Source organism: Rhinoderma darwinii, chromosome 4 (genome assembly GCF_050947455.1).
Source record: "Rhinoderma darwinii isolate aRhiDar2 chromosome 4, aRhiDar2.hap1, whole genome shotgun sequence".
NCBI classification, from domain to species: Eukaryota; Metazoa; Chordata; class Amphibia; order Anura; family Rhinodermatidae; genus Rhinoderma; species Rhinoderma darwinii.
Window position 1 is genome coordinate 139,826,849 of NC_134690.1, and position 14,332 is coordinate 139,841,180.

General features: G+C 39.2%; 1 protein-coding gene across 4 annotated transcripts in view; it reads left to right on the top strand.

The window, feature by feature from the left end:
* The window catches only part of FNDC3B (fibronectin type III domain containing 3B), a 301,656-nt gene that overhangs the window by 262,232 nt on the left and 25,092 nt on the right, over positions 1–14,332 (top strand). For all 4 annotated transcript variants that reach the window (XM_075861617.1, XM_075861618.1, XM_075861619.1 and 1 more), the window contains one exon: positions 6,834–7,046. In XM_075861617.1, the coding sequence (XP_075717732.1) occupies positions 6,834–7,046 (213 nt within the window). The remainder of the gene's footprint in view (positions 1–6,833; positions 7,047–14,332) is intronic.

A 14,332-nucleotide genomic window follows, 5' to 3' on the forward strand; every position in this document is an offset into this window, starting at 1 on the left:
TTTTTCTTCACCCTTTAAAGATATGCTTTGTATAGCTAAAAATTGAGATGTATGGAATACACGCAGCAAACCTAGCTATGCGGCACAGCTAAATATGAATCCTCCGGTTAACAAGGACAGTTTGCTCCTGAAGTCCCCAAAAATAATCTAGACACAATGTCAATGATAAAATGTCACAGAATATCTCTAGACACAGACCCCCTCAATTACATTATTCTTTACACTGCTGTGTGATTTTCTTATGTAACAGTGATCGACTATAATAGCTTTGTTTTCAATGAACTGTTATAAGTGGACAAAAGCCAATATGTTCTTGCTCGGTTGCGTGAATAACGCATTTGTAAAGGACTGATTGGTTGTCCAATTACGATCTTGTATTTTGTACCTTCTCAAAATTGTTTCATTCGGCTGACTATAGAGTTTGAAGTACATAATGAGAACATTTGTTTAAATCGACATCTCTTTGCACTCCTGAGTTTTGTGTTTGTTAAAAGCTGTTACTATGTTTCAGACAACAGGCGACCAAAACATTTATGAGAGTTAGCAATATAATATTTCACGTAGTCCTGTTCTATATTTTATTTGGTTTGTATACAGGCATTATGCCTTGAAGATTTAAAGTGGAGGAGTCCTTATAGCAACCAATCACATTCTAGCTATTTTTCAGATACACTTTTTTAAATAAAAGGTGTACGGTACTTCCATTGGAGGGATATGGCTGTCTGGGAAAGACTGTAGATAATAGGGGCTCAACCAACCCCCTCTACCACTAATGAAAAGTTCTGCTGTGAAGTCGATTAAGTACATATTACAGTAGCGTTTTAACATTCGTTTGCGTGTTTGTGCTTTGAAAGCTGCCACCTAATGAGGAAAGAGCAATAAGCTCAACACATTGAATTGAAGTAGTAATATCGTGAATACAAAGCATGTTGAAATAGAGTCCAGGTGGATACAAAAGAGGTGAGGTATGCCTCTGAATCCCACGTGCAGTTTAAGAGAAATCAATTGTTAATAATCATCACATGTACGTTACAAAAATGAATAGTCCCAGCAAAGAACAAATTATCCTTTAGTCTGAACACTTGTCATTCTCAGTCGCTAATGGTAAACGATATGATCTCCACAGCCGTGCAAGGAAAAATACATGCAATGGTATAACATTGTCTAAAACCCCTAGGAGCAAAAAATATTGTAACGCTTGTCAAATAAAGGGTCAGACTGTCCAACTTATCGCCAACTTTTTTTGACAGCATTGATTTGGGGGCTTTGCAGGGTTTTACTCGCTGGCTAACTGGAAGTTCTTACATTTCGGGTAAGGCCAAATGTAGCATTAATACTGCAGAGACAGGATTTTCAGTACAGAAAAAGTGAATTTTTGTTGCAAAAATGCTGCAGAATTTCTGCATGGAAATTCCAGTCAGAATTTTCGCAGTATTTACGCTGCATGTGGCCTTACCCTTACACAAAAGCCTTCTGTGAGTTCATGTTTGGTATCGATGTTGTAGATGAAACCGGTATCGCATAATATAAAAGTTGGTTGTCTTGTATGTTCCGTAGTCCTCTTGGGGGAAGTATAAAATCAGTTAATGGGTTAATTATCTGGGAATGATCATATCAATTCATTCTCATGTCATCTTGTAGATGATTAATTCACTGGTGAGATATTTTTCTTGTCTAGGAGCACTGGCCAGACTGCAAATAGAATTCTCATTGCCGTGTTTATATTATTAGGTCAGGAGTAGTATTTTTCATGTATTTAGGCCATATTTTAGAGTTCAGACTTTTGCAGGGTTTTAGCATTAACTAACTGATCTCCAGCAGTTTATGTTTAGAAGCGACACTGGGAATATGAGAAGAATGTTCCAGCTGAAAAATGGCAATAAATCGTGTTAAGTCTCTGAGACACTATTAGGGTCATTTATGACTGCCATATATGCTGAGCAAAGTGTATATCTAATCTTACACTCAAACTGCTTTGTATTACGAACAGGAATACAAGGAAGGGTTCAGCGCACAATAATTTTTGAAGAGTAGACTTTTAAAATGGAAACTCGGTTCCAATTTTATTGTAGAAAAAGTTAAAAAGAGATCAAATGTCCAGTAGGTAAGAAAATATTCATGCTGCCTACGCGTTTCAGACGGCCACAGCGTCCTTAGTCATGGCTTGTGTGAGGACACTAAATTGACATCCCACAATATCCAACACAAACCAACTCTAATATTACAACACAGTAATCAATTCACACAAATAAGAGACATTATTGTTAAATATTTACCAATCCTTATGGAAGACCACGTGTTCTTAAAGACGGGTGCAGAGTAGTAGCCCGAAAAGCTCCATCCTTGGGCAGTTTTCTGTCCCCCTCCATGTTGCGCTCAGATAAGCACAAAACAACCTGGCTGGAACAAAAAGGTTTTTTTAAATGTGGTGTACATCCATGCAAAATTTGCTCCCATGCTATTCCAAAAAAAGTTTTTTCAGATTCTACGGATACAAATAATTTTTCAATTAAAAATTACATGAATTGCAATAGTGAAGCAGTAATTTACATTATTGTGTATTGTATAAGTGTATTGCTTGTAACCTGAAATACATAGGCTGCACAAGCCGCAAGCTTAAAACCAGGGTATTAGAACACTTAAAGAGGCTCTGTCACCACATTATAAGTGCCCTATCTCCTACATAAGGAGATCGGCGCTGTAATGTAGGTGACAGCAGTGCTTTTTATTTAATAAAACAACCTTTTTCACCACTTTATTAGCGTTTTTAGATTTATGTTAATGAGTTGCTTAATGCCCAAGTGGGCGTATTTTTACTTTAGACCAAGTGGGTGTTGTACAGGGGAGTGTATGATGCTGACCAATCACCATCATGCACTCCTCTCCATTCATTTAGGCAGCGCATTGGGATCCTTTTAGATCCTTATGTGCTGTCTTATACTAACACATTAACAATACTGAAGTGTTTAGACCGTGAATAGACATTCCACGGGTTGTCTATTCACAATCCCTACACTTCGTTACTGTTTCTATGGTAGTTACAGCAGAGGAAGCGTGATCTCGTTGTAACCTGTCATTTATAGCGAGATCTCGCGAGATCATGCTTCCTCTGCTGTAACTACCACAGACAGAGTAACGAAGTGCAGGGATTGTGAATAGACATCCCGTGGAATGTCTATTCACTGTCTAAACATTTCACACTACACATAAAGTTAATTTTAAAGTCTATCTCCACGTGTGATCTCCTGCCCGAGCTGACATCGTTCATGGAGAGATATTCCTGCATGCTGGGTGGTATAATTGCTGTGGCAACAGTATGTCCCCCAGAGAGTATCTTGCACGGGTCCAATTCTAACCATACACTATTCTCTCCGTCCCCATATGGTACCACCAAGCATGCAGGAGCGTCTCCCCACGCCCGATATGAGTGAGAATTCTCTGATCAGTGCTAATGGGATTTGGGTGCTCTCTGGAATCCTTTGGTTCTGGATATCAGTGGTGTTAGAAGATCACAGACTTTACCATTGTGGTCTTCTCACATGTACGTGATCTTACAGAATCATTTTGAATTGATTCTTCTAGTTGTCCAGTTAAAATATATGTAAAACTATCCATGGGCATAACATTTTGGATCTTGATAACTTTTGTGTACGGGAACTACCAAATGGTACCCCAAATTCTTCAGTGTTTATTTTTGTGATCCATTTGAGTACAACTGTCATAAGTGAGTGCAGGTGTGTTGTGTGACTGCAGCTTCGGTGTGTTGTCTATAGTGAGTGTAGTGCAAAAGTCACCAATGTTGTCTTTCCCCCTTGCTTTGCACCGCAACTCTGCCAGTTCAGATTGGCTGTGGTTTTTAACCAAGGTCACCATAAATTGTGAGTTCTGATTTCCATTTCAGCAATGATGAAACGATTTTTAACCAATACATAAGCTACCTGTAAAAAAACAAAAAACTAAATTATTAGGTAACTGCCAAAAATATACTGAGACCGATAAGCTCCTATAAGGTGAGATCCTGGAGATGCACTTTTAAACCTAGATGGGAACATCTGACAACGGCTGCCTGGTAAATGTTCTGTCCAGATCAGCATATTTTTCTACCTACTCCTTAGGGCTGCAGATCACCTTCACAGCAGCACTTTTCATTAGAGGTAGAGGGGCTTGATTGAGCCACTATTAGCTACAGTCTTTCACATACAGCCATTTTCCTCCAATGGAAGTAAACCTTTTATTTAAAAAAGCGTATATGAAAAATAAGAGCTAGAATGTGATTGGTTGCTATAAGGACTCCTCCACTTTAAATCTACAAGGCATAATACCTGTATACAAACAAAATAAAGAATAGGACTGACCGTTTGACTTTACTACATTAAATATTATATTGCTAACTTTCAAAAATGTTTTAAAAAATGTTTCTACCTACTCCTTAGGTCATAATAAAATGTAGAGAGTAGAGACCTCTAGCAATGGTATTGTTGGGTAGCTTCATAGGTAGCTACATCTGTAACTTGTAACTAGTTTATAGTATGAAATGTAATAATGACTGCCATCATATGTGTTGTAAATCTCTCTAATATGACAAGGTTTCCATTCTCATAAAATAATTGTTTGAATAGTTCTGTACACTTCTCTGCAACCGTTTAGTGAAGAAAATTATTTTCTCGCATCAGAATTTGAGGGAATTAACAGTGAAATATCGTGACTTGCATGTGGACTCAATATTTTTTCATCTTGTTGAAACCGTATTATGCTAAAATATTGGCGTTCACACTGAACGCCATCTAAACAGTTTATATAATTCTTGTCTTGGGAACTGTAACATTGTTTATGTGCTACATTGATTTACCATAGTATTTAGAACCGGGATGCACAACTCATGGGCCGCATGCCAGTGTGATCAGTTGTGTTTTTGTATGGAAATCACAGAGAGCGGTCTCTGCGGGCCTTCAGTGAAGCAAAGCACTTATTGGTTAATACACGGTTACAGTATACGTCTGTGGGACAGGCGCCATAAAATAACCAATGAACAATTTCCCTAACTTAGACCGAGTTCGGTAACCAACGAGCGTGTTTCCCCCTGTAATATAGACCTATATCTGTCTGATAGGAGCCTGCATTAACCAGTAATTGCTTAAGGCCCCATGCACACGACCGTAAAACGGTTTTACGGACCTTTTCAGTTCCATTGACCGCAGACACCTTTCTGTATCGCTACGGATGAGTTTCCGTGCCGTAGGACTGTGCCGGGATTAATGGAGCATGTCCGTTTTTTCGTGTTTTACGGGCCGTGCTCCCATACAAAGGCCGTGCTCCCATTCTTTGTATGGTAGCACAGCCGAAAATGCTGGCGGACGTCATCAGACTGCCGTGCCGGAAATCGTGGGCCGCGATTACGGCCACGGTCGTGTGCATGGGGCCTTACTCTGTAGAAAAGGAAAATGCTCATTGGTTACGAAAAGGAACCTGTCAAACAGATATAGCTTGTGACTATATGACAGGCGCCTGTATTAACCAATGAGCAGTGTAGGAAAGCGTTCAATATTATATAGTAGGTAGAATGGCCGGCAGGGGAAGGGCTTAAAATACATTATATTATGAGTGCTGGCCCTCCCAAGATAAATATTGGCAGCAGGGGACCCGCCGTTGTGCCAGAAGAGTACACCCCTATTATTAATAGTGCAAGCAGTGTGTCCCTCAATATTAATGGCAACAGCGTGCCCCTCATTAACAGATTGGGATTACACCGTATATTTACGTAGAAGGAAGCCTGCTGTTAAGGATCACCGCCTTAAATTTATGGCATTGTGATGACGCAGACAAAAATCTTTATAGGGCAAAGGGAGAGGTCAACACTCCATATTGCAGGCGATATTAGTAATTTTTAATTACTCATTTTTTATCCATGTCACTCTATACGTTACCATGTCAAAACTTCAAAGAACTGTAGCGTTTATAGCAACGTTTCGGGTGTTTAACCCTACATCAGGCTCGTTGGAATTCGGCTCTCTGTGCAGAACATTAGGTTTACCACGAGGTTCTGGCACCTCTCCGACATTCCAGTTGATTAATCTGCCTGATTGTAACGAAGAAGACAAAAAAAAGCTGTGATCGTCAGCTGGCCTCCCACGGCAACGGCTGAGATTAGGGTTAACTCCGATCTCGGCTGTTTCATCTTTTAGATGGCGCACTAGATTTAAAATTATAAAAGTTCAACGCTAAACTGTGTTCCCCAAAATGGTGTTATTAAATAATATAATAATAATAATAAGCTGCTTAAAGCGCTAATAGTGCAGTCATAAGTTTTATTGCGGCGCCTTGAAGTATCACAATATGACAGACCAAAAGAAAAGGTTGTGCACCCTTGATTTAGATGCTTTGAATTAAAGTTTTTTTGCATAGATTATACAGGCATTGAGACGTATTTGCACAATTACTAAATTTCTACTAGATAAAGTAAAATTGTCTACAATTTTATAGCTGCTTGAATTGTCCCATTACCCAACACATCTTCAAAGTAATGGTTGGACAGCAGGAACACGTGTGCTGCTGTCCAAACATTACTTTGACGATTGCATTGGATGAAATATGGTTTGTCTGATACGACCGCGTGACACCGCCCCAGTTATCGGGACCTGTGCTGCTTCACCTCCTTTTTCTTTGGGTTATCTAACATGTCAGTAATGGCTGCATTGATCACATTGGGCCAAAGTGACATTTTAGTGGTGATGTTTTCTTAGTTGGTTACAAAGACCAAACAAAATGCCATAAAAATAAGTTGAACGCCATAATATGCTGCCTTTATTTATATTGTATTTCTTTCTCTTTTCTAGAATACGAATTCAAGCAGTGAATGAAATTGGGGCTGGGCCGTTCAGCGAAGCCATTAATGTAAAGACAAACCCTCTTCCTCCATTGCCTCCTCGGCTCGAATGTGCAGCCGCCGGACCCCAGAGTCTGAAGTTAAAGTGGGGAGAAAGTGGAACAAAGTTTCAAATATCAGATGATGTCATTTTCATTCTTCAAATAGAAGACAAAAATAAAAGGTACATTTATGATGAATTCTCTAAATGTTTATTTTTGTCATTAATCACCTAATACATTATGTCCTCTTGGTTTATCATTATGTTTGACCTAATAGATACTACTGTCCATCCGCTGGCCACTTAATCATGCTCAATGTACCATCATTTTTCCAAAATAACAAGGTTTTTCCATCCTGTTCATACACAAGAGTAAGAGATTTTTCTTTTCCATTCAAAGTATTTTCACAGAAATTCATTAGAATGAGTGCAGGTTCCCTGCTATTGTTCAGCTTTTTTCCCCCCCAGAAATCAATTGGCCAATGTGGCCACATATAAATAATGTATCTGCTGATGGTACGTCACAATGCACGACACATAAATCACAGGTTCATTGTTTACATGTGGCCACTAGTTGTTGTGAATGGACTCCTGGTAAAAAAAATGTTAAGAAAAATGTATTGCAGTAAATATAAAGTTAAAGGTGTTCTCTGGGGCTTTTTTTTATTGATGGCCTATACGTAGGATAGGTCACCAGTATGAAGTCCGTGGATATCCGACTCCCGGCATCCCCACCGATCAGCTGTCTGAAGGAGCTGTGGTGACGCACATCGCGGTCTCTACATAGTTTATCAGGCCCAGCATCCTACACTTCCATAGCGGCTGTGCCTGGGATTGCAGTTCTCAGCAGCCCGCTTCCATTCCCATACCTATATTCCTGGAAAAGCCATTTAACACTTCCACTGCTTAAGACCATCTTTATGCTAAGTCTGAGGAGAAATGGTGACTTGGTGAGTTAATTCTTCAAATCAGAATTTATTGTGCTTAGATTTTAGGTATAGTATATTGCCTTGCGGAAGTATTATCCCCTTGTTTTTTTTCTACTGTTTTTTTTGTTGCATTACAACCTTGAATTAAAATGTATTTTGGGGGTTTCGCACCATTTGATTTACACAACATGTCTTCCACTTTAAAGGTGCAAAATAGTTTTTACCTGTGACACAAACCATAATTCGCACAAAACCCAGAAAACTTTAATGTGCATAAGTATTCACCCCTGAAAGTCAAGACTATGGTGCCACCTTTTGCTGCAATTTCAGATGCAAGTCTTTTTGGGTATGTCTGTATTAGCTTAAAGAGGCTCTGTCACCACATTATGAGTGGCCTATATTGTACATAATGTGATCGGCGCTGTAATGTAGATCACAGCAGTGTTTTTTATTTAGAAAAACGATCATTTTTTACGGAGTTATGACCTATATTAGCTTTATGCTAATGAGTTTCTTAATGGACAACTGGGCGTGTTTTACTTTTTGGCCAAGTGGGCATTGTACAGAGGAGTGTATGAGGCTAACCAATCAGTGACCAATCAGCGTCATACACTTCTCTCCATTCATTTACACGGCACATAGCGATATAGCTAGATCAATATGTGAAGCCACATAAACACACTATAACGTTACTCAAGGGTCCTGACAGTAAATATACATTACCTCCAGCCAGGACGTGATGTGTATTCGGAATCCTGTCAATTTGGCAATACAATCCCGACACTACAACACAGGAAGCGTAATCTCGCGAGATTACGCTGTAAACTTTCATTTCAAACAAGATTACGCTTGCTGTGCTGTAGTGTCGGGATTTTATTAAGTGTCAGGATTCTGAATACACATCACGTCTCGGCTGGAGGTAATGTATATTCATTGTCAGGACACTGCAGTAACGTTAGTGTGTTTGTGTTTATGTGTTTATACAGCTATGTGCTGTATAAATGAATGGAGAGAAGTGTATGACGCTGATTGGTCGCTGATTGGTCAGCGTCATACACTTCTCTCCACAACGCCCACTTGGCCATATAGTAAAACACGCCCAGTTGTTCATTAAGAAACTCATTAGCATAAAGCTAAAATAGGTCATAACGCCGTCAAAAATGATTGTTTTTCTAAATAAAAACAAAGCTGTAATCTACATTACAGCACCGATCACATCATGTACAATACAGGCCACTTATAATGTGGTGACAGAGCCTCTTTAAAACAAAACTGCTCTAACTCCTTCAGGATAGATGGGTTGTGTTGGTTTACAGAAGTCTTTAACCCCTTAATGACCAGGCCTGAAAAGACCTTTATGACCAGCTAAATTTTTCTGTTTTTGCCTCTCTGCCTTTCAGCAGCCATAACTTTTTTTATTTTTTCATTGACGTGGCTCTATGAGGCCTTGTTTTATGCGAGAGAAATAGTATTTTTTTCGGCGTGAGCTTGAATATAGGAAAAAGTGATTCTCGGCATTGTTTTTCTTGTTTATTTGTTATCCCGCTCACGTTTCACGCTAAATAATCTGTTAAATTAATTTGCCAGGTTATTACGGTCATGTAGATACCTAATATCTGTAGGTTTTTTGTTTTTAAGTAATGTGGGGGAAATAAAATAATAAAATTATATTTTATGCAAAATTATGACTTTTTTTGGGACTTTTTTTATTTATTTATTTTTGTTAATTTATTTTATTTTTTTAATCCCATCAAGGGATAACTTTATTTCTAACTTTATTTTTTACTTATGCATTAGCATACTCCTGTATGATAATACATTATACTGTGTCACTATGACACAGGCTGCTGTTGGGACAGCACATAGTGTGCCCGAACAGCAGGCAAACGGAACAGACAGCCCTGGGGTCCTTTGTAGGTCCCAGGGCTGACTGCAGAACGATTCCCCGGTGTTTGATCGCATCACCAGAATCCCGGTGATGCGATCAGAGAGGAGAATTTCCTTTGATCGTGCCGCAGTCACGGACCGCGGCGATCAAAGTGTTAAACAGCTGGGGTACGACTGTTTTCCAACCCCAGCTGTGTTCAGGAGGCTGCTCCTACTTAGAGGATGAGCACTCACACGAGCACTCATCAACCTCATTTGTAGCGACGCCAAAAGACGTCGTCGTAAACTGGGGACCTGCACCGCCTGACGTCAAGACGGTGGGCGGTCGGGAAGGAGTTAAGTCATGCCACAGATTCTCAATTGGATTGAAATCTGGGCTTTGACTAGGCTTTTCCAAGACATTCAAATCTTTCCCCTTTAAACCCCTTCAGTGTAGATTTAGTAGTATGTTTAGGGTCATTGTCCTGCTGGAAGATGAACCTCTGACCGAGAAACAAGTTATTCCTCAAGAATTGGCTTGTATTTACTGCAATCCATCGTTCCTTCAATCCTGACTAGTTTTCCAGTGGACTGATTCTTCCATCTCCGCTGTGCATCTTTGGAGCTCCTTCAGTGTTAGCGTTGGTGCCTTTGTTGGATCTCTGATAAATGCCCGCCTTACCCAGTCTGTGAGTTTTGGTGTGTGGTATTGTCAGGTTTAGAGTTGTGCCATATTCTTTCCATTTTGTTATAATGGAGTTAATGGTGCTCCGTGCGATGTTCAAAGTTTTGGAAAAATTTGGATAACCCGACCCTGACCTATACTTCTCCATAACTTTGTCTCTCACCTGTTTGGAGAGCTCCTTGATCTTCATGTTGCTTTCTTAGGCCCCCTGCACATGGCCGTAGCCATAATCCGGGTCCTTGATTACAGCTACAACCAGCCGCGGACATTCGTAAAGTATGGGAGCACGGTCCGTAAAAAAAAAAATAGGACGTCATATTTTTTACGGAAGCTTTATACAGCCCGCACACCTTCCCGTAAATATACGGGAACGTGTCAGTCGGCCATAGAAATGAATGGGTCTGTAATTGCGGACCGCAATTACGGATAAAATCTGCGGTCGAGTTCATGGGCCCTTAGTGGGACCTTTTGAGAACCGTTGTCTTTATAATGACATCATGTGACAGATCATGTAACACTTTGATTGCACACAAGGGGTGGGAGCTTATTCAACTAATTATGTGACTACTGAAGTTAAGTGGTTTGACCAGAGCTTATTTAGGGGTTTCATAGCAGAGGGGGGATTACATAGCCACTCACCACTTTTCAGTTTTTATTTATTTATAAACAATGTATCTTTTTTTTTTTATTTCACTGAAACAACTTAGACTATGTTGTCAGGTCCATTGCAAAAATTAAGTTTAAAATCCATTTTCGTTTCAGTTTGTAATGCAACAAAACAGGGAAATATATCAAGGGGGTGAATACTTTCGTAAGGCACTGTACATTGGGAATTGTTATAATAGAAATTCTATATGCACTGGCCTATCCAACATGGAGCTATGGTATACATTTTGCTTGAGTCATCCACTTAAATTAATATTGTTTACAGGGTTTTACTGCTTTCATGTGCTTTTATTATGCTCGGATTCACCAAAATCAGAAGTCAAGAGATAACGTTGCTTTAAGTTGTGACCCATAGTAGGTAGCAGATATAAAGAGTTTTTACTTTTACATTTATAGCTGGATTATAAGCAGGTTATTAGGGGTTCATTTCTAATACCTCATTCTGCATCACATAGAGTATTATATAAGTTGACAAGGGTTTGTTAAGACATGAAAGCCCTTTGAAGAGTTTATCCACCAACATACACCTTCTTTTAAATGTTTCTATTTGTTATCAATATGGGATGCAACATTTTTATTAGGGAGCATTACCTTAATAAAAACTCAGGCACGAATGCATATGCTGTGCACATCAGATCTTTACAGCCATGACGCCTTTTCAACACAAATTAAAATACCATGGAATTAATTGGCCAAATTGGTTTATTGATTGACGAATATCAAATTTTCAGATACTTCCTGGCGAGATAGATATTCTTCAGTTAAGATGACTAAAAGGAAACTTCTTTTAATTGATGATCAGTGTTTTTTTTCATGAGTGCTTTATTAGCACCTACTGCACAGCCTAAATGATCTGTTAAAGGACCTAATAAAATACCGATTGTTACTTCTCCTTAAGCAGAAAACTGCCTTTTGGAAAGAATTCAGTAGAGATTTTCCTCATATTTTAATTTAATACTTTGTTGTACTATAACTAAAAATAATTGAGCTAGAATTATTATAAGTCAATGTTCACAGATCTATTTACATATATCCACTTTTGCGCTCCATGTCTAAGTTAAAATCTTTATAAAAAAACCTTTAGTAACTTTTATAAATATTTTCCGTTATTTTTCTTGCACTGACTTTGAGCTATATGTCTAAGCCATTTTGAAGAGGCTTTCGCCTCTCCTGACATGTCTATTTTAGTAAATACTTGTATTGCCCATGAAATAGCAATTCTGGAACATATTTTTTTTAGAACTTAGATCAGTCTCACTGTGACAGTACGAATTGGTCATTGTCAGTCTGTGTAGGTACACATCCCCAACTGGTAACGCCCAGTTGTCAATTTATTCTACATTTCTAGGAAGAATAACAGAGGAACAGCATAACATAGTTCTTAGAAAAGATGTTCCAGAATTGTTAATTCATTGGGAATAGAAGTGTTTACTGAAACAGACATGACAGGAAAGGTGACAGGTCCTCTTTAAACCCAAAGTCATAAGATGGTTGGGCAAACAGGTCATGATAATGTTTAGTAACTATAGCAAAGGTGACTATGGTCCACTGACATTTCTGCGACCTGAACCGAACCATACCACATGAAAAAAACAAAACATGCAGAAGCGGAGAGGGAGCTGCAATGCCCATGCTTCCATAGTTCCGGAACATTAGCATGGTTCAACTATCAATGAGGCAAAGTGTGCACTGTTGCCTTAGACATGTATTTTCCTGACTTCAAGGGACACATTTAGGGTCAGTTCACACTGAGTTTCTTTACATGTTTTTTGACACGGAAACCGCGTCGGAAAATGCGCCAATAAATGGCCGAAAATGCCTCCCATTGATTTCAATGGCGGGCGGAGGCGTTTTTTTCCCACGAGCGGAAAAACCGACTCGCGGGAAAAAGAAGCGACATAACCTAGCTTCGGGTGATTACATCTCTGACCTCCCATTGACCTCAATGGGAAGCAGACAAAGCGTATTACGCAGCGTTTTTGGCCAACGGCACTCAATGGCCGCCGGTGAAAAACTCAGCGAAAATCGGCGTGCAGGCAGAGCAAAATCTGCCTCAAAATTCCAAATGGAATTTTGAGGCAGATTTTCTGCCTGCAAAAAACTGTGTGAACCCAGCCTTAGACAGATATGGCATCCATGCCTAACCCTAAAACCGTTCCAGCAAAAACAATCAGTACTTGCTGCACAGATATCCTTCTCCTGGAGGATGGCTGAAAGAGGGAGCAGCAGGAGATTGTGGAACCATAAAGTGTGCTGTGCTTCACTATTAGGCTGTACTATGGGCCCTAAAGTTAAGATAATCGGCTGCCAGAGGGCTGATTTACCACTGTAAGGATTACTGTAAGTTTTGTCAATAGTGTCTTATGGGCATGACCAGGAGTGATTTAAAAGGTGCGACAACAGGGTATTAAAGGTGAGACTTATGTATCATATGTAGACAAATTATACAAATCTGACTGTATATATTGCCCATGCTATCGTATAAAATTGGGTTAATACACCCTATTTAATTTAGAACAGACCCAAGTCTGACTGTCGACATGTTGTTTATTTGTTGACCTTGATAAAAAATATGGTTATGTAAATCAAATTCTATGTAAGCAATGTTCGTATTATTTGCTTCAGTAATTGATGTAATTGTTGGTACTAATGCCTAGAACCAGATCTGTTTCCATTCCATAATTGACGGACAATTCATTTACGACAAGCTCGTGTTGAGATTCATCGTTTTAATCTAGTGTGTATGAATGGTAGTGAATACTGAAATGACATACCGCTGTGCAGGAAACCTTATGTTATGTATTTGGATGAGAATGAGTTATAAGCTTGCTCAGAGCAGTAATATGTTTTCATTTTTCTGAATAATTCTTGCAGTAATTAGATGATATGAGGATAAAAGGTGAGCAGGTAGCCACATATACAAAATTCCTTCGTACAGCACTCAAGACTTTGACTGTGAAAATCACATCATGGGTTACATTTGCAAGAACCCAGATGTGATCTGTTGAACAATTCCAAGTACATGGAGAACATTATTCACCTAGCTGCTGTATTCTGCTGACATATGTACGAAGGTACCATCACATCACATTTTTGCCATCCATAAGACATACTTTTTCTGTACTGCTCCTCTGCCATTTAACGCTCACACCAGCAGTTGTGGGTAATATACATACTGTTCAATGGAAGCGCATGGGGTACTACCCTTTAAAGCTTCCTGACTGGTACACTGCTGGAATGAAGACCAAGGGTATACTACTGGCATTAGAATTAGCAAGCCCTTATGCTTGCCAAATGTTTTGCAATTTATAAATTGTAAGGCC